Source organism: Kogia breviceps, chromosome 13 (genome assembly GCF_026419965.1).
Source record: "Kogia breviceps isolate mKogBre1 chromosome 13, mKogBre1 haplotype 1, whole genome shotgun sequence".
In the NCBI taxonomy this organism is placed as follows: domain Eukaryota; kingdom Metazoa; phylum Chordata; class Mammalia; order Artiodactyla; family Physeteridae; genus Kogia; species Kogia breviceps.
In genome coordinates this window covers 540323-563167 of record NC_081322.1, presented here as the reverse complement: position 1 = coordinate 563167, position 22845 = coordinate 540323, and the positions used below count along the sequence as shown (strand labels likewise).

Genomic DNA, 22845 nt, shown 5'->3' with positions numbered 1-22845 from the left:
TATTAGGGCTCAGCTTACACTCAAGCACTGGGCTTCGTCTCTATCTCCTTATACCACCCTCACTGTAAACAAGTCAAATTTTTCTAAGCTTGTCTTTTCCTATCATTATATCCTCCAATAGGCACTGAATTAGAAATTTAAAGAATGCTTTCATTTACATTTTTAATGCTTGGTTTCCATTTCCCCTCCCATTTTTATATTATTCTTTTCTGTGTTATATTTGCTTCTCTCTGACTTTTGACTGTTGTACATTTGCACAAAGACCAAAATTAATTCTAAGTTTTAGGAAGCGTTTAGAGGACTGCACATAATATCATACATATATCCCATTTCAGGCACAGGTTTGATAGTTTTCAGTCACACATCAAAACTCCTAATATCTCCCTTATGCATAAAATTAACCCTGCTGCAATCTCTTAAATTTAAGTTAACCATCAGAGCAAAATCCTAATTCAAAAAGTATAGTGATATCAGCAAAAATGGTGGAATAAGGAACTCTAAGAGGGCCCCTAGGCATAAAAGCAATGGAAAAACAGGCAAAAATGGTCAAAATCAACTTTTTTGGAACTCTGGAAACTAACTAAAAGTTTGCAGCAGCCTAGAAAGTACTTAATCAAAAAAAAAAAAAAAAAATCAGCTGAATCTTGGTAAGAACATTGAGTTTTGGGGCATTTTAACTTACCCTAGAGTTCCAGCCACTGTTCTCCAGTTCAGCTGTAGCTTTGAAAATAACAGCACACAGTCCCAGTAATAGTACCACGAGGAGCAGAATATATTTTAATTATTTGCTTTGTCTTGTCTCGTGTATACGTGGCTCCCTGGAAACACTGGCTCAAAAGGCTTGTCTTTATCTTGCCAAACTGGGGACCCATCTAGTGCTAAAGTTGTTACCTGAAGACATTTGTGGAAAATACTTAAAGGCAAATTTTTCAGTTGTTGCTGTATCAGGCAATGGATATCAGTCAGCAAAAACAGCAGACTAAACGAAAAGCTCAAAAGGAAAGGCTGGAGAATGAGATGCTTTGAGTATTAAGGGTTTGAAAAATCCAGACCTTCTCCTGGGAATTTAGATAGCCATGCAGATGCCCAGGGCTGTGCATATGCTCAGGAAAGATGTGAGATGCCTCTGGGTTGACTTTGAGGCTTTAAGAAAGCAGCAGTGATCGCTAAGGCAGAGTTGCAAACTGCCTGGTTGAGTCTGAAGTCATGCCTAATACATACTCAGAGCCCCTCTGCAAAGACTGGGAGATATTTTTGGTTCCAGGAGTTTAAGTAGTATCTGTCTGATCATTAGCTGACCACTTAGCTATAAGGACAAAACAAACAAACAAACAAAAACTCCCTCCCCCAAACCAAGGTAGCAAAACAACAAAAAAAGTAGCAACAAAAACCTTGGGGAGGGAGTAGAACATGATTTCCAAAGCTGCCATATTATAATATTCAAAGTGTCCAGGTTTCAACAAAAAATTATGAGGCATGCAAAGAAACAAGAACATATAGCCCATATGCAGGAGAAAGATCTCAAATCAATAACCTAAACTTCTACCAGAAGGAACTGCAAAAAAGAAGAACCAATTCCAAAGTGAGCAGAGAAAGGAAATAATAATGATTAGATCAGAGAAAAGTGAAATAGAGAATGGGAAAACAAAAGAGGAAATAGAAGAAACCTAAAGTTGGTTCTCTGAAGAGATCAATAAAATTAACAAACTTTCAGGTAGACAAACCAAGGAAGAGAGAGAAACTTACATGACCAATATCAGGAAAGGAAGTGGAGATATTACTACCAACCTTGCAGAAATAAAAAATTATGAGGAAATATTATCAGAAATTACATGCTAAAACATTAGATAATCTAGATGAAATGGTCAAATTCCTCGAAAGACATAAACTATGAAAACTGACTCACGAAGAAATAGAAAAATCTAAATAGTTGTATAGCAAGTAAAGAGACTGAGTCAGTAATCAAAAACCTTCTATCACAGAAAAGCCCAAAACCAGATGGCTTCACTGGTCAGTTCTATTACATTTATAAAGGAGAACTAATTTCAATCCTTCTCAAGTTCTCAAAAAAAAAAAAAAAAAAAGAAGGGGAACATTTTCTAATTATTCTTTGATTCCAGTATTACTGTGATACCAAAGCCAGACAAGGATATCACAAGAAAACTACAGACCAAATCCTTTACAAACATTGATACAAAAATTCTCAACAAAATACTAGCATACCACATCCAGCAGCATATTAAAAGAATTACACACCAAAACCAAGTGAGATTTATCCCAGGAATGCAAGGTAGGCTCAATCAATGTAATATGTCATATTAATAGAATATAAGAAAAAAGATCATCTCAGTAGATACAGAAAAAGCATTTGATGAAATCCAACATCCTTTCATGAACAAAACAACACTAAATAAAATAAGAACAGAAGGGTAATTCCTTAACCTGATAAAGGGCATCTGCAAATAATTCATGGCTAACATCGTACTTAATGTTGAATGACTGAAAGCTTTCTCCCTAAGAACAAGACAAAGATGTACTGGAAAGTCTAGTCAGCGCAATTAGGTAAGAAAAAGAAAGAAATAGCATCCAGAAAGAAAGGAAGAAATAAAACTATCTCTATTTGTAGATGATATGAGCTTATTATATATTGAAAATCCTAAAGAATCCACACACAGACAGGGCTTCCCTGGTGGCGTAGTGGTTGAGAGTCCACCTGCCGATGCAGGGGATACAGGTTCGTGCCCCAGTCCGGGAAGATCCCACATACCGCGGAGCAGCTAGGCCCATAGCCATGGCCGCTGAGCCTGCGCGTCCGGAGCCTGTGCTCCGCAATGGGAGAGGCCACAGCAGTGAGAGGCCCGCATACCGTAAAAAAAAAAAAAAAAAAAAAGAATCCACACACACAAAAACTATCAGAGTTAATAAACAAGTTCAGCACAGTCACAGGATACAAAATAAATATACAAAAATCAACGTGACATTCACCTTACACTAGCAATGAACAATAAAATATGCAATTATAAAAAAATTAATTTACAACAGCATTGAAAATAACACACTTAGATATAAATTTAACAGAGAGTATAAGACTTGTACACTGACAACTATAAAACATTGTTAAAGAAATTAAAGAAGACTCAGATAAATAAAAAGATGTCCTCTGTTCATGGACTGGAAGACAATGTTGTTAAGATGGCAATATTTCTCAATTTGCTTTACAGATTCAGTGCAAACCCTATAAAAACTTCAACTGCTTCTTCTGGAAAAATGGACAATCTGAACCTAAAATTTACATGGATATGCAAGGGACCCAGAATAGCCAAAACAATCTCATAAAACAAGAACAAATTTGAAGGACTCATACTTTCTGTTTTCAAAACTTACTACTAAGCTACACTGATCAAAACACTTTGGTACTGGCATAAGAACAGACATAGAGGTCAATACAACAGAATAGAGAGTCTGGAAAGAAATCTATATATCTATGGTCAATTGCTTTTTGAGAAGAATGCCAAGACCAATAAATGAAGAAAAACCAGTCTTTTCAACACATGGTTCTGGGATTAACTAGATTTCCACATGCAACACAAAGAATTTGGACCACATATGAAAATGAGCCTAAAATAGGTCAAAAACCTAATGTAACAGATAAAACTATACAACTCTTAGAAGGAAATCTGGGTGTAAATCCTTAAGACTTTGGATTAGGCAATGGTTTCTTAAATATGACACCAAAAGCAACAGCAATAACAATAAAAATAGACAAACTGGAGCTTATCTGAATCAAAAACTTTGTGCGTTAAAAGATACTACCAAGAAAGACAACTCACAGAATGGGAGAAAATATTTGCGAATTATGTATCTGGTACCCAGAATAATAAAGATCTCTTAGAACTCAACAATAAAGAGACAACCCAATTATAAAATGGGCGAAGGACATGAACAAACATTTCTCTGAAAAAGGATATACAAATGGCCAATAGCACATGAAAAGATTCTCAATATCATCAGTCATTAAGGAAATGCACATGAAAACCATAATTGAAACCCTATGCATTGCTGGTGGAAACTTAAGATGATGCAGCTGCTGTGAAAAAGTTTGGCAGTGCCTCAAAAAGCTCAACGGAGTCACACAGGTCCTGGCAATTCCATTCCTAGGTGTATTCCCAAGAGAACTGAGGACATACATATATATATATATATTCTTACCAAACTTGTATACAAATAACAGAATCATCTTTCGTAATAGCCGAAAGTGGAAACAACATAAATTTCCATCCATGAATGAATGAATAAATAAAATGTGGTATATCCAAACAATAGAATAGTCAGCAATACAAAAATGAAGTACGGATACATGCCACCACACGGATCAACCTTGAAAACATTATGCTAAGTGAAAGAAGCCAAAAAACCAGGCACAAAAGGCTCCAAAGTATATGATTCTGTTTGTATTAAAAATCCAGAATAGGCAAATCCATAGAAACAGTAAATTTTTGGATGTCATGGGATAGGGAAGGGGAAAATTGGGAAAGACTGTGTTCCTTTTTGGGGTGATGGAGATATTCTGGAATTAGAGAATGGGGATGGTTTTACAACATCAAAAATATACTAAAAAAATCACTGAATTATACGATTTAAAGTTATGAAAATGGTGAATTTAATGTTACATAAATTTATCTCAAAAAATTTTTAAATGAAAGAAAATCCGAAGGGTAGCAGAAAAACCCACCCCACCACCATATGCTTCTTTGGCATAAGGATGATTTTTGAGTTGATTATTTTGAAGAATAGCAGGAGAAACTCTGAAAACAGTAGAAATTAAGGGACACTGAGATTTATAAAGGAAATCTCCACTTGTAAGGGTGTCTCCTTCTCTGTACCAATCACAAGAGAATCTTATCCATGGAGAAGTCACTGACTTAAATCTACATAACAAATCTTACCTTTGTTGACCCTCCTTTTCCTAGTAACCTCCCCACATCATTCTCTCTTTTGTCTTTAGCGGAAGATGGTATATTTAAGCCGGTGGCTTGGGCCACCTTGGGGAGTTACTCATGTTTTTTTCTCTGGGTATCTCTCTGTATATATGAGGCATACGTGTTAATAAACTTCTGTTTTTCTCGTTCATACGTCTTTTAGTACAGGAGTCTCTACTAAGAATTCAGAAGGATGGATGGAAAGTTATTTTTCCTCCCCTACAAGCGAAGTATTATACTTCAGATTCACTCTACTCATCATTTCAACAGGTTAGGTGGTAGGCTATTCAGCAGACCCAGAAGTGCATATTTTATCAGAATTGTACCATACAATAATAACTGTATTTACAAGAAGTGTACCATTAGGGCTTAAGACGGGGAAAGGAAAAAGCTACCAAAATAAAATGAACCTGCAGATAATCCTGATCAGACAAATGGGTCAAAAAATTTAAAGGGAGTCTACGTTTGTCATCTTGCTCAAACGGTAGATTAACTCTTAATAATTTACTCCCTCTGTATTATTTATCCTAAGGTTTTAAAAGTTGTTTTCTTTTTCAGCACCCAACAAAATCTTTCACCTATAGGCATATAAAGATTAGTTGTTTTTAGGGGGAGAATTGTAGATTCTGTGGCCTCCTGCAAAATGCACATATTTCTGAGTTGCAAGTACCTTCCTGGTCTGTCTGATGGAAACGTAACAGGTCTGGTGTGCTCAGAACTAGGAATGAGTAACCCTCTCGATGGCCATGATGATATGCCAGTCCTGTTCAAGGTTTGTAGACATAACTTGCGTTCTACGGTCTGAAAAACTTTAGAGCTGCACCACCAAGTAAAAGCAAGGCTACAGCTTTGCTCAGGAAGAAGAGCTCTGCAGTAAATGGAGTAAATGGCAGTGAATTTTTATACAACTAAGTGAGGGTTAATAATGATGAAGTAACTGCATAGGACAGCCTTCATATTATTACCTAAAATGTTAAAGAAAATAAACAAAAGAAAGAGGACTACATGTAACTCTGCCCTCCTAATAAATTATTTCTGTTGTTCTAATTTCTCTTTCCACAGCTGCTGTGGACACTTTATGCTAAAGCCTACTTACTGTCTTTAAGTTTCTGGAGTTTCATTATGAACAATGTAAAGTTTTGTGCTTCATAAACAAAAATAAGGAGTTCTGGGGTTTAAAAATATAAGAACATTAATCTCGGTCTCAGGGATGGTGCCTGACAATCAGATAACTGGCAGCCTTGAGGGCCTGAAGAAGCGAGAGTTGTTAATTAAGTATCTGATGAATTCTGAACCTTGTATGATGAAAATCTTCATCTCAGGGGAGGTGATGGCCAAGGAAGGTCTCCAATTCAATACCGTTTTTAAAGGACTTCTCCCTTGTTCCCCTTCTAGGGTAATGGCCTCACTGCTTAGCAAACTGCCCCACATACAAACCCGGGCAACCAGTGTCTTGGTGTGTTTGTTCACAATTATCCCCAGCTGTGTGGACTCTACCTGAGACTTTTCTTTCTTGTCTTACTTTCCATCCTCACCTCTGGCTCCAACCTTTTTTAAATTTTTAAACCTACAGCTGATCTGCCAGATGCCGGTATTCTCAGCCCCCTTCCCTCCATGACTGTTGTGAAACTAACCTGTTAAAAAACATTAAACAGCTTTATCCTGCTGATAAGGGCAACACTACTAAGTATAAAAACTTCTTAGGACTGCAGATAAGGTCTCTTTAATTTTGCATAGAACAGAATAGAAAAATTAGTTCTTTTAATTTGGTGATGATAATATAAATTGTGAGCTTTCATTGCAATATGCAGTATCAACAGATTTATAAGATCCGTTCTAAAGAAGCTTTCTCTCTCTTTAGGGATGTTATTTACATTTATTGAATCTCTCTCCCTTTACCCCCAACAATGTTTTTGTATTTAAGAACAGAGTGCAGCCGAGGGATGGACTGGGAGTTTGGGGTCAGCAGATGCAAACTATTATATAGAGAATGGATCAACAACAAGGTCTTACTGTAGAGCACAAGGAACTATATTCAATATCCCATAATAAACCGTAATGGAAAAGAATATGAAAAAATATATATACATATACGTGTATAACTGAGTCACTTTGCTGCACAGCAGAAATTAACACAACAGTGCAAATCAACTTTATGTCAATTAGAAAAACAGAATGGAGTGCAGCTGCCTAGGCCCAGAGTGCTACCCGCTTATGGTCTCAGCATCTATGTGGGCCACCAGGTACCAGGCACATGCTTGGGGTCCCAAGGTAGTAATTATGCTCCCTTTCACCCTTAAAGAGCCCTAGTTTGGGGGATAAATTATACGGTTATCCTGGGCATAGCTCAGTTTAAGAGACTGGTAGCTTCCTACTAAGTATCCTTTATAAAAATTAAAAGGGAACTCTATTGATAGCTAAATACCAAACTGGCCCTCTTAAGCACTGTTTTTAAACAATGAAAAGAAAGATTTGAAGAGGTAAATATCCATATATAATAGGCAATCTTCTCATTGTTATCGTTTAGAAGTCACTTCTTAAAATTAAGTTCTTCCAGACTTTGAACTCACCAAAGGCAGGGAATACCAGCCCCTGAATTTCCTGCTCTCTTACAAACACCAGGGGGTGGAGTGCGGAGGAAGTGGGTTTTGAGAACCAAGTCTGAGCACAGAATGTATTTTCCTATAGAAACTACAGTATAAACTGTAGTTCAATTAATACTATTAGTGCTGTTTAGTGGTAAATTTTGATTCAAAAGGCCTTTTTCAGATTGATTTGAGCTTCTTTTTATTTATAAAATGGCTACGAAACTATGTGTAAAAACACTACTATTTATAAAATTGTTTAAAAGAAAATGTGGTCTTGTACACATTACTAAATTTAAAATGGAGAACCAACAAGGACCTACTGTATAGCATAGGGAACTCTGCTCAATATTATGTAACAACTTAAATGAGAGAAGAATTTGAAAAAGAACAGATGCATCGATATGTATAACTGAATCACTTTGCTGTACACCTGAAATTAACACAACACTGTTAATCAACTGTACTCCAATATAAAATAAAAAGTTAAAAAAAAAAAGGAAATGTGTTCTAAATTCAAAAACTCAGATATTTAAATACATTTCTGGAACACATCATTTTTAATGGAGACTATCTAAAATGTTTATATTCTAATTCATATTAATTCACTTTCACGCATACTTGTTTGGCTGGGGTTGGCGGTTGATGGTTAGGAATTAATTCAGGCAACAAGGAGAGGTTGGCATCAAGAAAACCTTGGAGATGGGTGAATTAGGTGAAGGTGTAAGCAAAGGTGAAAAACTACGGGTGAGCTGGGGAAGCAGTAGCTAGCTAGCCTAGTTCTGCTAAATATGGGGCATATATAGAAAAATAGTAAATTTTGCTATTCTGGAAATGTACTTTTTGTGGTGGCAAATCGCACTAAGTAATAATTAAGTCTTTATTTCCAGTGATATGCTCTTTCACAGAGTGAATGGTGGCATTAATATACTGATACAAGTTTAATATACAGAAATGAAACCTATTTAAACTTTATAGAAAAGATGGTGAAAGTGGTTTCAAATTGAAAAAATGGTGAGAAGAATCCATAGGGTTTTAAAATGAAAGTTCACTTACACAGTAGAAAAACTGCCCAATCTTTCTGGTAAGAAAAAAAGTTTTCATTACTTCTTATGGCCATCAGGAAATTTGGGCAAGAAATGTGGTAAAACACAGGTAACGATCAATGATATTACATGTTTTGAAGAATCATTTCCATAATCGTACATATAAAGGACTAATATCTGAAGAAATATAAATACTATTTTGAAATAATTAAAATAAAAAGATAGGTCATAATCTTTATTAAGGTCAATGACATTTGCATTTTGGTAAATATGGCATCTTGCTCCTAATGTGGGTGAAAAAGTACAATGTCAGTAGCAAAATTCAGCAACATGGACCCTGCTCTATACAGCTGGAAACTGGCAAAGTGCCCGCACTGTCCTGGCCTCTGGGGACTACATACCAAGGGCGCACTGGGTGGGACACCTGCTGACCAGGTGGCAGGGGCTACTTTTGGCTGCCAGTTGGCTCCCCCAGTCAACTTCTTCTCTCCAGCATTCCACTGAAGATCTCCCCTAAAATCAAGCATGCAAAACAAACAAAGAGACAAACACACAATCAGAAAAGAATGGTGTGTGGCTCCCTAAATACTTTTATCTGGGGTCAGAAGCAGCCTGTTTGGGTCAAGCGGTAATAAAGAGAACAGGTTAAAACAGATAGAGGAGTCTTACCATATCTCCTCTAGGAGACCTTAACAGCATTTGACAAAAAAATCAGTTAGAGTTTAGACCTCAGGGATAACAAGAATCTCCTGTCACTTCTAATGGAAAAATGTGCCACAAAATTCAACTGAATTGGATATAAAAAAATGCCAAATAAATATATCATAAATACTGTATATCCTTTGTTGAATTGAAGATGAATCCATTAAGGCACTTTCTGGATCTTACAGGGTTCAAAAGAAGGTTTCACATAACTATGTCATGACTACATCCTGTCTTCAAGTGATCGCAAGATTACATCTATTGTTAAATGCATCCCGATTTCAGAGACGTTGAAATATGCATCTAAAAAAAGTGTACATTGTTTGTCATTTTTACTTCTCTTCCCTAAAACTGACCCCTATGAGACTTCTTTTAAAATCAATGTTAGCTAGGAATATTATAATAAATGTACAATTTAAAGCTACTAAAGTATTCAAACCACAATTCCCAAATGTTTCTAGATATACTTAGTGACAATATGGAGGCTGAAATTGATTATTCCTTCTCACTGCAGAGCCAACAGTTTGGAGGTTCCGATAGAATAACAACAAAAACAAAAACTGGGAATGAAATAAAAGCCAATTTTGCAGTTACCTAGCCTGGGAATGAGTAATTACTCCAATGAGCGCAATGTTTGATAGTCTCAAATGAGTACAGATACACTTTTCATAAGAAACCCAGACAATTTCAAAAACACTTACTTTTTGGACGTGGTACCAGAAATTCCAAGATCTATAAATGGATAGAAGAAAAAACAATTTAAACCTCTATACTCAGCTTAAATGATATGACATTTAAAAGATCAAAGAATCAGAGGTGTAGAAAAAGTCCATACTTTGCCTACAAATGACTGCATTTAGTTTTACAAAGGAGAAACCATGTTAGGAAACATATTCTCAAGTCTAACATTTTCTTTCACTTCACGTTATTCTTAAGGATCATATTTTAATGTCAACTGGTGTCCAGAAAAGAGTGAACGTAGCGGGCTTGAGACCGCCGTCTTAGGAAGGCCCGTGTGGCTGGGGACCTGGCTAATATAAATTGCTCTCTACACTGAGATAAAAGTTTTCCTAATGATAAGCGTGGATCACTGTATCTAAACCGTACAAGCAAGGCGTATGCTGAAAATCTGCTTTCCTTCCACGAGACTGGTATCTTGGTACATGCTAGGCAGAGCGCCTACAGGATCCGCATCCAATAAAAACCTCGGGTGCCGAGCCCCTAAAGGGCTTTCCCGGGCAGGAACGTCCTATGGGTTGCTGCATTTTTGTGCGTTCTTCCCCTCAAGGGGAAGAGAGAGCATAAGGAAGCCCACGTGTGGGTTCTTCTGGACTCTGCCTGTGTCTGTTCCCCTGACGGTCCAGCTGTGTGTCCTTACTACGCGGCCGTGAGAAACCTTAGCTGTAAGTGCAACTACGCTCTGCCTCCCTTGAGTCCTTCTAGTGGATCTGCAAATGTGTGGGTGGCCTTGGGGACTCCTGACCCAGCGGGCTTAATCATTCTGCTCTAATCTCAATTCATTTATTATTTCAGCACATATTTATTGAACCCTACATATGCTAGGCACTGTTCTAAGCAGTTGGGGTAGGTTAGTTCCAAAAGCGGAGAGCCCAACCCCAGAGGAACTCGCGTTCTGATGGGGTGAGCTAGCTGATAAAACAATGAAGTAATAAAAGAGTCTACAGGCTGCTGGAAGGTGACACGGCAAGCCTACGGAAAATGGAAAGCAGGGCAAGGAGGAGCTGGTGGGGTAGGCTGAGAGTGAGGGCCAGGCGGGATTAAATAGGGCGTTCAAGGAAGGACCCGCAGGGGTGAAGCTTACGCGAAGCCGAGCAGAGATCTTGGGAAGAGCTTTCTAGGCACCCCTGCCTAATGGTAACTCTATGCTTAACACTTCCAGAAACTGCCAAACTGCTTCCCATAGCAGCTGCCCAGTGGTACATTCTCACCAGCCATGGTAGAGGGTTTTAATTTTTCCACATCCTTATCAAGCCTGGCTAGGATCTGTCTTTTTTATTATAGCCATCCCAATGGGTGTGAAGTGATATTCCACTGTGGTTTTGATATGCATTTCACAGATGACTGATGTTGAGCCTCTTTTCATGTGTACATTGGCCACGGGTATATATTCTTTGGAGAAATGTCTTTTTGAAATCACTTGACCATTTAAAAATTGGGTTGTCTTTTCATTATTGAGTTATAAGAGTTCTTTACTTATTCTGGATATTTCAGGGTCTTGATGGTTATCTTGGGTAGCACAAAAGTTTTTAATTCTGATGCAGTCCTATTTATCTTTTATTTTCTACTGTGCTGTCATATCTAGGAACATTATCTAATCCAAGGTCATAAAGATTTACTCATAAATTTTCTTCTAAAAGTTTCATCATTTTGACTCCTACACTTAGTTCTAGATTCATTTGGAATTAATTACTTTGGGGTAAATAAAAAGTCTAACTTCATCCTTTTACATGTGGATATCCACTTGTCCTAGCACTGTTTGTTGAAAAGGTGATTCTTTTCCTCTTTTCCCATTGAACTGTCCTGGCACCTTTGTTGAAACTCAGCTGACCATAGATGTGTAAGCTTATTTGTAGACTGTCATTCTATTCCACTGATGTATATGCCTATTCCTATGCAGTACCACTCGTCTTAATTACTGTAGCTTTGTAGTTAAGTTTTGAAATCACGAAGTGTGAGTCTTTCAAAATGATTCTTCTTTATTCAAAATGTTTTGGCTTATTCTGGCTTCCTTTCATTTCCATACAAATCTTAGATTCAGCTTGTCAATTTCTGTAAAAAAAAGCAAAGCTGCAATATTGACAAGGAGTATGAAGATAAAATTTTTTTCAGTTTTGGAATATATTTTCATTAATAAAATACTTATAGTGCAATTCAGTGGGGCTCTTCGGGGGGGGGGTTGTACATTTCTATAAAGTTTGACAAACACACGGGTTCACGTAGTCACCGCCACAACCAGGATTCACAGCAATTTAATCACTCAAAACTACTCTCTCTTTGCAACGCAGACTTCCCCTCACTCCTAACCCTGGCAATCACTGATATATGCCCCATAGTTCTGCCATCACAAAAGTAAACTGTATAAGTGGCATCACCAGTGTATACTTTTTGTGTGTCTGGCTTCTCTCCCTTAGCATAATGTATTTTAGATTCACCTGTGCTCTTGTGTACATCAATAGTTCATTCCTTTTCATTTCTAAGTAGTATTCTAATGAAGGGGTTTACCACAGTTTGTTTATACATTTACCCAGTGAAAGACATTTCCGTTGTTTCTGGCATTTAAAAATAATACTCCTATAAAGATACATGGACAAATTTTTGTGAGAACATATGTTTTCATTTCTCTAGGATGTATCTACTGAGTCATATTAAGTATAGGTTTCACTATAAGAAACTGGGAAACTGATCTCCATGGCAACACCATCTTGTATGCCCACCAGCAAAGTGTGAGAATTCCAGAGGCTCCACACCCTTAGTGAGCACAGAGTATTGTCAGCTCTTCTCTTCTTTGAAAAAGTTTAGTCATTCTAATGGGTGTACGGTCAGATGAGACTCCTAAAAAACCTGAGACAATTCACATGTCGTAAAATTCATACTGTTAAAGAGTATGTTCACAAGGTGGTGAAATCATTAACACACTCTAATTTCAAAACACTTTCATCACCCCAAAGAAACCCCCATCCCCATTAGCGGTCACTCTGACCACTACTAACGTACATTCTGCTTCTAAAGATTCCCCTGTTTGGGACATTTCATATAAATGTAATCACATAATATGTGGCTTTTTGTATCTGGCTTCTTTCACCTAGCAAAATATTTTCAAGGTTCATCTTCTTTTTATGGCTGATTATTTTATGAATGTACCACATTTTGTTTATCCGTTCAGCAGCTGATGGACTTCTGGGTTGTTCCCACTTGTTGGCTGTTATAAAAATTGCTTCTGTGAATACCTGTGTACAAGTCATGTGGACATATGTTCTCAATTCTCTTGGCTGTATAGCTAGGAGTGAAATTGCTGTGCCGCATGGAAACTATGATTAACTTTTGGAGGACTGTAGACCTGTTCTCCAAAGAGGCTGCATCATTTTACATCCCTACCAGCACTGTGTGAATTCAATTTCTCTACATCCTAGCCAATATTTGTTATTATCTTTTTGATGATAGCCTTCCTAGTGAGTGTGAAGTGGCCTGTCGTTGTGGTTTTGATTTGCATTTCTCTGATGGTTAATGACGTTCAACATCTTTTCACATACTTACTGGCCACCTGTGCTTTTTTTTGGGAGAAATATCTATTCACATCCTTTTCTGATTTTTAAATTAAGTTGTTTTACTTTTTATTATTGAATTGTAAGAGTTCTTTATATATTATGGATACAAGTCCCTTATGAGATATACGGGAATATTTTCTCCCATTCTATGGGTTGTTTTTCCACTTTCTGGATGGTATCAATTTGTAGTACAAAAGTTTTTAATTTTGATGAATTTTTATTAATTTATTTTTTCTTTGATTGCTTGTATTTTCAGTATTATATCTCAGAAGGCAATGCCTCATTTAAGGTCATAAAGACTTGTAATTAGTTTTTTTCCCTAGGAGTTTTACAGATTTATCTCTTACATTTAGATCTTTGATTCATTTTGAATTGATTTTTGTGGATGGTATAAGGAAGAGGCCCAACTTCATTCATTTGCATGTGGCTATCCAGTTATCTAAGCATATTTTTTGAAAAGATTGTCCTTTCCCACTTTGAATGGTCCTGGAATCCTTGAAAAAATTGTCTGACAATGTATGTGAGGTTTATTTCTGAGATCTTTATTCGTTCTATTGGTCTATCTTTCTATCCTTAAGCCAATACCATTTGTCCTGAAGACTGTAGCTTTGTAGAAGTTTTGATATTGCAAAATGTGACTACTTCGAATTTGTGCTTCTTTATCCAGATTGTCTGGCTATTTCTCAAGTGGGTCTGCTTGCTTCAGCTGAGATAATTTTAAAGGTGGTTGCCACCTGAGGGATGTGTGCTAGTGGCACTTTCAGCCCTGGAGGTATAAAGTCTTTATTTCTGAAGGAACATCTAGACAGTACATTATACTATTCAGTAAAAGCAGTTACTACTGCAGACTATCCATCAGTAAGATAAAATTTTAAAGTAGGAAGAAATATTCAAATAACCTCTCCGTGGGTGTCATCAAAGCATTTTCATGAATGTCCAGACCAAGGACGATGAATGAGAAAAAAAAAAAAGTATGTCCACAGGATAATGCATAGGAAAAAAGGTCTGTCTCAGGGATCTGCTAAATTTTTGACATAGCCTTGAGTAAAATGAAAGGTATCTGCGATGGTAAACCTATTCACCTTAATAAAAAAATTAAATTCAGAGTTTTTTAAAAAATGGGAATCTTTATAATGGCTGTCCTCATCTCCTAGGACCCTCTCTCCTTCACTTACCCAGCTCTAGCCACTAGTCTCGTTGTTACTCCTTGAATATGCCAGGCAATCTTCTGCCCCAGTGCTTTTGCACTGGCTCTCTCTTTTGCCTGCAGATATTCTCCTTCAAATATTCATATGGTTCATTCCCTTACCTTCAAATCTTTGCTCAAATTTTACCTTCTCAGTGAGACCTACTCTAACTCCCACTCTGTAGGACTCACAATCCCTCTTTGCGTGTTCTGTTTTTGTCCTCCAAGGCACTAGAAAATTTATTTATTTGAAAATACTTAATGTCTGTCTCTGCCCTTCTAAGCACCTTACGAATATAAATTCATACCTGTTTTGTTCATGATTTATCTCTAGAGCCTGGAACACTTCCTGGTGCTCAATAAATATTTGTTCAATGAGTAACTGAAACGAACTTGGATACTCAGTTGGTAAATATACTGCATTTACGCTACTCCATGTCATTTCCAAGAGAAATAAAAAATTAAGTACTTCTTAAACATAATACACTTGGTTTCATACTTGTATATGCTCTCTAATTACACCTTCGGTAGTTTAGATTAAAAGCGTCCTGGCTATTGCTTGGGAGACAACGGCATAGTGACTGTGTATCTTCCAAGGAACCGTACTGGGTAAAGCACTAAGAATTTCTGTCCGCTCCTTGACACACTCGCCTGTAAGTGAATCCAGAAACAGTACATACGAACAGATAGGGGAAAAAACTCACACATGATTCTGTTAAAGAAAACTACATTACTCACTGCCTACTAGGCTGGCAAGAGATGAGTCAAGATCACTCCCAAGAGCTTTGCTTGCCGCCACCGCAGAACTGGGAGGTACCACTGAGATGGGTGCAGGCTGCCCGGCTGGTGCCATGGTTGGCATCAGAAGATCACCTAGACCATCAAACACTGGAAATCAAATAGACCAGGTTCAGAATAACTGCAAAAAACCCATATGCGAAATTAAAGGGACACTGCCTTTTGAAAAACTATGGAAACCAGTGAATGTATTTACAATCTTATAAAAGAAGGCATTTCATTCACACTTTTAACGACTATGACACCAAAAAAGAACATCTCTGCATATGTCTACTCATAACGTATGGAAATACTAATGAACGTGAAGACGGAAAAGAAAATCTGTATAATGTACAGGAAAGAGCGTAGCCTTTGGAATCAGAATTGGGCTCAAAGTCAGCTGCATGCCTCACTGACGTGTGACTCTGAGAAAGTGACTGAGCTTTAGTTTTGTCCTTTGAAAGTGGGGAGAGGACCACTACTACATGGGTTTGTTGTGAAAACGAACATAGATAATATATGTCACGCCTTTATTTTAATGCTCGCTTCATATAGGCCCTCAGCGTGTAGTATTTACAATGCTTACTTGGATAACAATTCTTAAACGAGAAAGGAAGGCCGAGTCTCCTGGTTTCTACGAAATCAGTGCTGGAATAAAACCTGATCTAATGGTCGGTACCTAGTAATACGCCTCTGAGAAACAGGTGACCGTATTGTAGAAGTAAGAAATTTGATTTTCTTCGCTCATTACAGTGTTCACTTTTGGTCCTAACTTTAAGGGCATAGCTACAGTGAACACTATTTTAAATACCAGGAATCATGCCATTATGGATGGTTCCTGATCAGCATATAACAAGTGATCACTTGTTTCGTTCCTGGAATACAGAAAGACCATTCAAGATGCAGGCTCAGACGATGTGCACAAAAGTTATTGCTGGTAACTATGTCAAAAATTTTATGGTTGTTAATTTTTTATCAAAAAACTATGCATATTTACCATACACACCACTCTACAATAATTCTAAATTGAAAAAAACGACAGCATTCAACTAGGCACTGGCAAAGGAAGCAACCAAATTGTCAAGCAGGGGATCTATTGAGGGTGTTTCTGAAACACATTTGTTTGCCAAAAACTCACCAATTGAAAATTTGTAGTAAGGACCCAGCATGGGAAGAGTAGAATGGAAGAGAATACAGACAAAATGACAGCAGGATGAAAGGTTAAAGGCAGGCAAAGAATACTGTTTGTGTCAACTTCATAAAACCATGGGCCAGGCAAGCTTCAGAGGGTGTAAGCAACAGTAGTGGGAGTGTCCACACACTGAGATACCGCACAAGGATTTAGCAAAAGTATTTGTTTTCCCTTAACCTTCTCGAAACCATGTGCATGTAAGCTCATGCACACAGATGCGTGTGCACGTTAAGTTACATTTCTGCTAAAAGTTAAAAACAAACACAGAAGGGGACTGCGGGTTACTCTTTAAAGCTAGCAAAATGTACAGAAAATATTTAAATTACAGAATGAGGGATTTATTGAACAGTTTTAAAACAAGGTCATCATCACTCAATATTCGCTTATAAATTTCCTGATATCACGCTAACCTTCAGTGGTGTATTTTATAATCAGAACAAATAAAAAGCGTTGTTTGAAAATCACTGCCTCACCTGACGGATCAAAGGAGCTGCTGCTAGAAGTTGAAGGCGTGGTTCCAAAAGCTGCCTCAAAATTGGGCTGTAGCAGGTTACTCTGGGCAGGAGTCACTGGTGATGGAGAAGGGGCCATGAAAGAACCCCCAAATCCTGGGAAAAAAATAGATCCAGAAAAATATAAGCAGAAACAACTAAAGATAAGTACAGGTCATTAAAACAGAGTCAGAAAAAGTCATAGAAGACCAAAAAGGAATTGAATGCATATGGATGAGAAGGTACTGAAACCTGGGAAGTTAGTTTTTAAAAAGTTTCTCAAGTATCTTGAAATCTGTCATGTATTAATGAGAGATTAAATTTAACTGGAAATAAGAGAGCACACAAGACTGTATACCCTTGTTAAAAGAACCTGCAGCAATCTAATCTACTGTTATAATGGAGTACATAAATCTAAGAAGGTCTCACTAGGGTTAAACTTCAGATAATTATTTTCATCGTATTTAAATTTTGTCTCTTCAAATCACAAAACCAGGTAGCTAGAAAATGCTTAGTTGTACACACTGGCTCAATATAATAATAAAAGGGAAATCAGAAGAATATGCATGTACCCTGCCATCAAACCCTCCTTAATATATTTCATGTATGTTCCAGTCCCACTGCTGCTACCGACAAGTTCAGGGTCACCCAGCACAACCCGAGGGGGCTTTCTGCTTCTAACCCGAACCTCCTCCTTTCTAGCCTCTGCAGCGCAGCCAGAGGGATATTTCTGAGTGGAAAACGCTGACCAAGTTACTTCTCTAAAATCCTTCACTGGCTCCCCTTAACGTTCAGATTCTTACAATGCAGGTTCCTCTGCAGGGCAAACAAGCTCATCTGCCTCTGGGCCCTTCCCCGTCCCTGCAAGCTCAGTTGCAGCCATAATGCACCACAGTGAGTCAAATGCCAACTCTGGGAGGGCTCCCTCACCTTACATGGCCTCTGCTACTGCTACCAGCCACAACGCGCCCCGCCCCTTCCCCCGCCGGTGCACGTGGGTTGTGTGCCCTGCCTCTGTGTCCTCAGCGCCTGGCACATCTCTCCACCCCAGCCTAGCAATGGCTTCTTGGTGTCAGGAAGCGTTTCCTCTTGTTTTCACCTTTTCCACTAATATTCAACAAAATGCCTAAAGCACTGAATTACACTGACTGAATGAAGGGCAACTTTTGAATTTAAAAGGTGAGGAAAGGGCTTCCCTGGTGGCGCAGTGGTTGAGAATCCGCCTGCCGATGCAGGGGACACGGGTTCGTGCCCTGGTCCGGGAAGATCCCACATGCCGCGGAGCAACTAAGCCCGTGAGCCATGGCCGCTAGGCCTGCGCGTCCGGAGCCTGTGCTCCGCAACGGGAGAGACCACAACAGTGAGAGGCCCGCATACCGGAAAAAAAAAAAAAAAAAAAAAAGGTGAGGAAAAATCAAAGACTACTACTGTAAGGTAACCAAACCTCAAATTAGATATTTCTCTTTTGAAGTCTGGAAGTAAATTACTGCTCTCAATCAACAGACAGAAGCAGAGCTCACTCTGTTTCGCTTCTGTACAAAATTATGCAGCCTGTGAAGAAAGTGATTTCCTAATAAGACATTAGATGATGTTCTAGTATCAAAAATGTATTACTACCAGAAGTCTTTTTTACACTCAGTTTGGCTATATATATATATATATATATATACACATACATACACATACATATATATGTATATACACACACACACTATATATGTATACATATACACACATATACATATATGTGTATATATATACATATATATATTCCTTTCTCATCTAGCCATATCTTTTCTTCACAAACTGCTTGCCAAAAAACATAAAGAATGCTTACCAATATCCTTCAGCTTACAATTCATAATAATCAATTATAAGTTTGAAAATGACTTCCATTGACATTCTCCAGTTACTATTTTCTAACCAGAAAGTCATGCTGTCCCTGGCAATGGATAGTGACATGGGTTTAGCCTTTCCATGCCTAAGTTTTTCATATGTTTACGAACAATTGCAATTTGGAAAACTGTTACCTATTCGAAGTTGGTCTTTTAAAATTCATGGGGACTGCTTTCAGTGGTTTTAGCACTCTTTGAGTGACTTAGGGATCACGTAACCTTCCTAAATGAAGATAAGACATTCCCCAGATCTTTAAGAACTAATATCATTATGAAGCAAAGATGGGTTCGATGTAATTACGTTTGAAGATATGACTGTTCTGGTTTTAGGGAAATTGGTGGCTGTGTTAATGCTGGCTTTTTGGAGACATCCCACACAATTTGGAATATGGCTGCAGGAAATCTAGGCAATTGTTCTAGGGTGTGGTTCTCTCTGTTACAGGTGAATGTGGAAACAACTGTACTTGACTCTCCGTTTCTTAAAACTTGTTCAAGAAGAGACAATTTATTCTAGAATCACAGCATGTTAGTGTTGGAAAGGGCCTTAGGATCATCTGATTCAATCCTATTTTTCCACAGTTAGAAAAGATGCAAAGAGAAGTGAACACTCCTACCCACAATTCAGAAATAGAAAAACACGTGCATTTACTCAGGGCTCAACTGCTTAGGGCTGTTCAGTTTCATAAGGTAAACAGATCATTCCCACAGGTGAATAAATGACACTATTCAATGGGGAAAAAATTACTGCTTTCTCTAAGAAAGTGATGGTAAAGCCAAAACTGGCATAAGGCTCACCAAGCGCCAGGCACTGTTCTGAGCATTATTTTTAGGGTGAACTATCCGAACCACAGAAATCGCCAATATTTGACTATTCTGATCCTACAAAACAGCAATTTCATATTTTTCAACCTAAAACATACATTAGCTCATTTAAGCCTCACAACAACCGTAGGAAGTTTCACAGATGAGGAAACTGAGGCCAGAGAGATTAAATAATCTGCCCAAGGTCACAGGATGGCAAGTGCAGAGCCAGGATTCCACACAGGAATCTTCCAGAGCCTTGGTTCTTCACCACAACACTACTTGGCGTCTTTCTCGGACAGCCAGGAGTAACGCCAGACTTGTCCCCTTCTGATACATGTATAAACTCGACAGAGATCTAGAAAGATGACTTTCCCCCATTATACTCAGTTCTTATGAAGCAGGGGCCCTCACAAACCTGCACTAATTGAAAAGCTAAGTGATATAGAACAACCAACTGATTATGTTAAGGAAGAAGAATCTGTTGCTATACTCTTAACGAAGAGCTAAGCAGGAGAATTATGGACATTAATTACGGTGTTTGGGGAACTCCTCCTGTTAAGTGAAGAGTGTCAGAGCCCTGGAATAGAGGTAAGTAACAAGAGAAACCTAACCACGACTCTTTCTTTCTCTAGGGTTCTGAATTATGTTAAGAAAGGCGCTTTGTGGAATTGAAAATAGAGTAATAATCACTAGGCTTCCGGATGTCCTGCAGACGTGTTTGAACTGTCCTACAACTGAATCACCAGCTACAGACACACTGCCTTTTATCACAGATGATTAGTCTTATGAATGTATCTTCCCACAGGGGAACGGCCTACACACTTAATGAAGTTTTATTAATGCAGACATATCAAAACTGACAGTCTGTCTACATATCACTTGGGTCTATCGGTAGATAACCACACCCTCACACGTACTCCCCCACTCTCACACCTGCTCTAGTATGTTAAAGACACTGTCATTTCCATTATTCTCAGTAGTAAAGTCAGTTATTAAATTCCATTTACTGAGATCAATCTGAGACAGTCAATATTTCTAGGAATAATACCCTGAGAACCTTTTGTCTGACAATCTTCTGTTTCTGACCCCCAGAGAGGATAAAAGAATTGGTCCTCTATAGACCTTCCCATTTAGTGGAAATGGTTAGTTATTATTTCCACACTGATTATATTTTAAATCAGTTCAAGGACTTCTGTGGCTCTGCTAAAAAAAAAAAAAAAAAAAAGCCAGCTGTGTCACGTGGTTAGCAGAGAACGCAAAACTATGAAGGACCTCACAGGGCAGGCCCCTTTTCTTCCCTGCCTTTGGAATTAAAGATAGGAAGAGGCACAGCCCTGCGCTAGTACAGATTATGGCACAGCTGCCCCAGAATGGTCTCTTATGGAAGAACACGGTTTTCCTGTTTGATGTCAACCTTGGAAGTTAGGCATATCCTTCAACATACCTAACCTCCCTTAAAAACCCATTTTACACTGTCATCCAGGAATCTGCCTCTAGCTTTCAAACATCTGTATTTTCAGCTGGTACCTCATAAGGGGAATTTGACAACTTTACTCTTCACTGTGTGAAATAATATTTCCTTCTATTTCTTATAAACTTAACTCTCAAGGGTCCAGCCAGACTCCGACTGAGATACGGGTAATACCTGTATCCCACCAGTATCTCGATGACTTGGAGACACTTATTCTGTTAGTCTGTTCTCCTTGGCCACAGCAGTTGCCTTTTCTAGAATTTTCTCTAGTGTCACCACACTGGGTGTACCAAACAGAACTTGAAATTTTTACTCAAGGAGTAGAAGGTGACTAAGATGATATTTTATCCATAGTTCAGTTGTGGAATTGGTATTATTTGACAGTTCTAGAAATAAATAAAATGAAGAAGAATAACAAGTTTTTCTGGGAGATAAGCTCCTTTATTTTTTTATTTTATTTTTTTTTTGCGGTACGCGGGCCTCTCACTGTTGTGGCCTCTCCCGTTGCGGAGCGCAGGCTCCAGATGCGCAGGCTCAGCGGCCACGGCTCACGGGCCCAGCCGCTCCGCGGCACGTGGGATCTTCCCGGACCGGGGCACGAACCCACGTCCCCTGCATCGACAGACAGACTGTCAACCACTGCGCCACCAGGGAAGCTCAATAAGCCCATTTTTAAGAGATTATCCACTTAGCCTTTATTTTCTAGTTTTAAATTCCAAACCAAGTTTTGATAAAGCTTTCTCCCCAATTTTGAGATGATTCTTAATTTTTGGTTTAAAATCTCTAAAAATCATTTTAAAAATTTACACTACATCTACACTACATCTTTACTGCATTTCCCTTGTTATTTACATGCATATTTATTCCCTCAAAAAAATCTAACCTCAGTCAAGCACAAGGTGAGATCTCCTCCCAGTCCAGCAACGGACATGACATTCTGGACAGTCTAAACCTCCCACTACTGTGTCTGTGTATTATTTTCCTTTTTTACTCTTTCACAATCGTCTTATTACTGAAAGCCAATAATACAAGATTCTAGAGACTCACATAATACAACCTTCTCTCACTCTCTCTCTTTTTTAAAATTCAAATTCCTACTTTGAACCTGATGGTAGTTGTGGACTTCTTTGTTATCCACGATTAGGTTCATTTATCTTTTAAAATAATGTTCCTCTTTATTTCAATAGCCAGTGGACTTAGCTGATCTGTCTCCACAGAAACACACACACAGGTATAACCCAAGAGCTAAGCTTCACTGCAAATTACTGTAACACAGGGCCCCGAATATTTGTCCTGTCACTGATATTCATCAAATAAAGCTGTCTACGCAATGTGAAAACTCAGAATAGCCACTGTCATCTAGATTACCTATATAAATATGACTGTGACTTTATATTGTATATATTTGCAGGGTTTGTGTTTATTCACTTT

The 22845-nt window shown here is 38.2% G+C and overlaps 1 protein-coding gene across 12 annotated transcripts in view; it reads right to left on the bottom strand.

Annotated features, from left to right (window-relative positions):
- SNAP91 (synaptosome associated protein 91) overlaps positions 1-22845 on the bottom strand; it is a 150427-nt gene that overhangs the window by 8041 nt on the left and 119541 nt on the right. For 10 of the 12 annotated variants that reach the window (XM_067011216.1, XM_067011218.1, XM_067011215.1 and 7 more), the window contains 4 exons: positions 17227-17361; positions 15523-15672; positions 10014-10044; positions 9012-9123 (listed from right to left, as the gene is read on the bottom strand). In XM_067011216.1, the coding sequence (XP_066867317.1) occupies positions 9012-9123; positions 10014-10044; positions 15523-15672; positions 17227-17361 (428 nt within the window). The remainder of the gene's footprint in view (positions 1-9011; positions 9124-10013; positions 10045-15522; positions 15673-17226; positions 17362-22845) is intronic. The other 2 variants (XM_067011224.1, XM_067011225.1) reach the window with 1 other exon arrangement.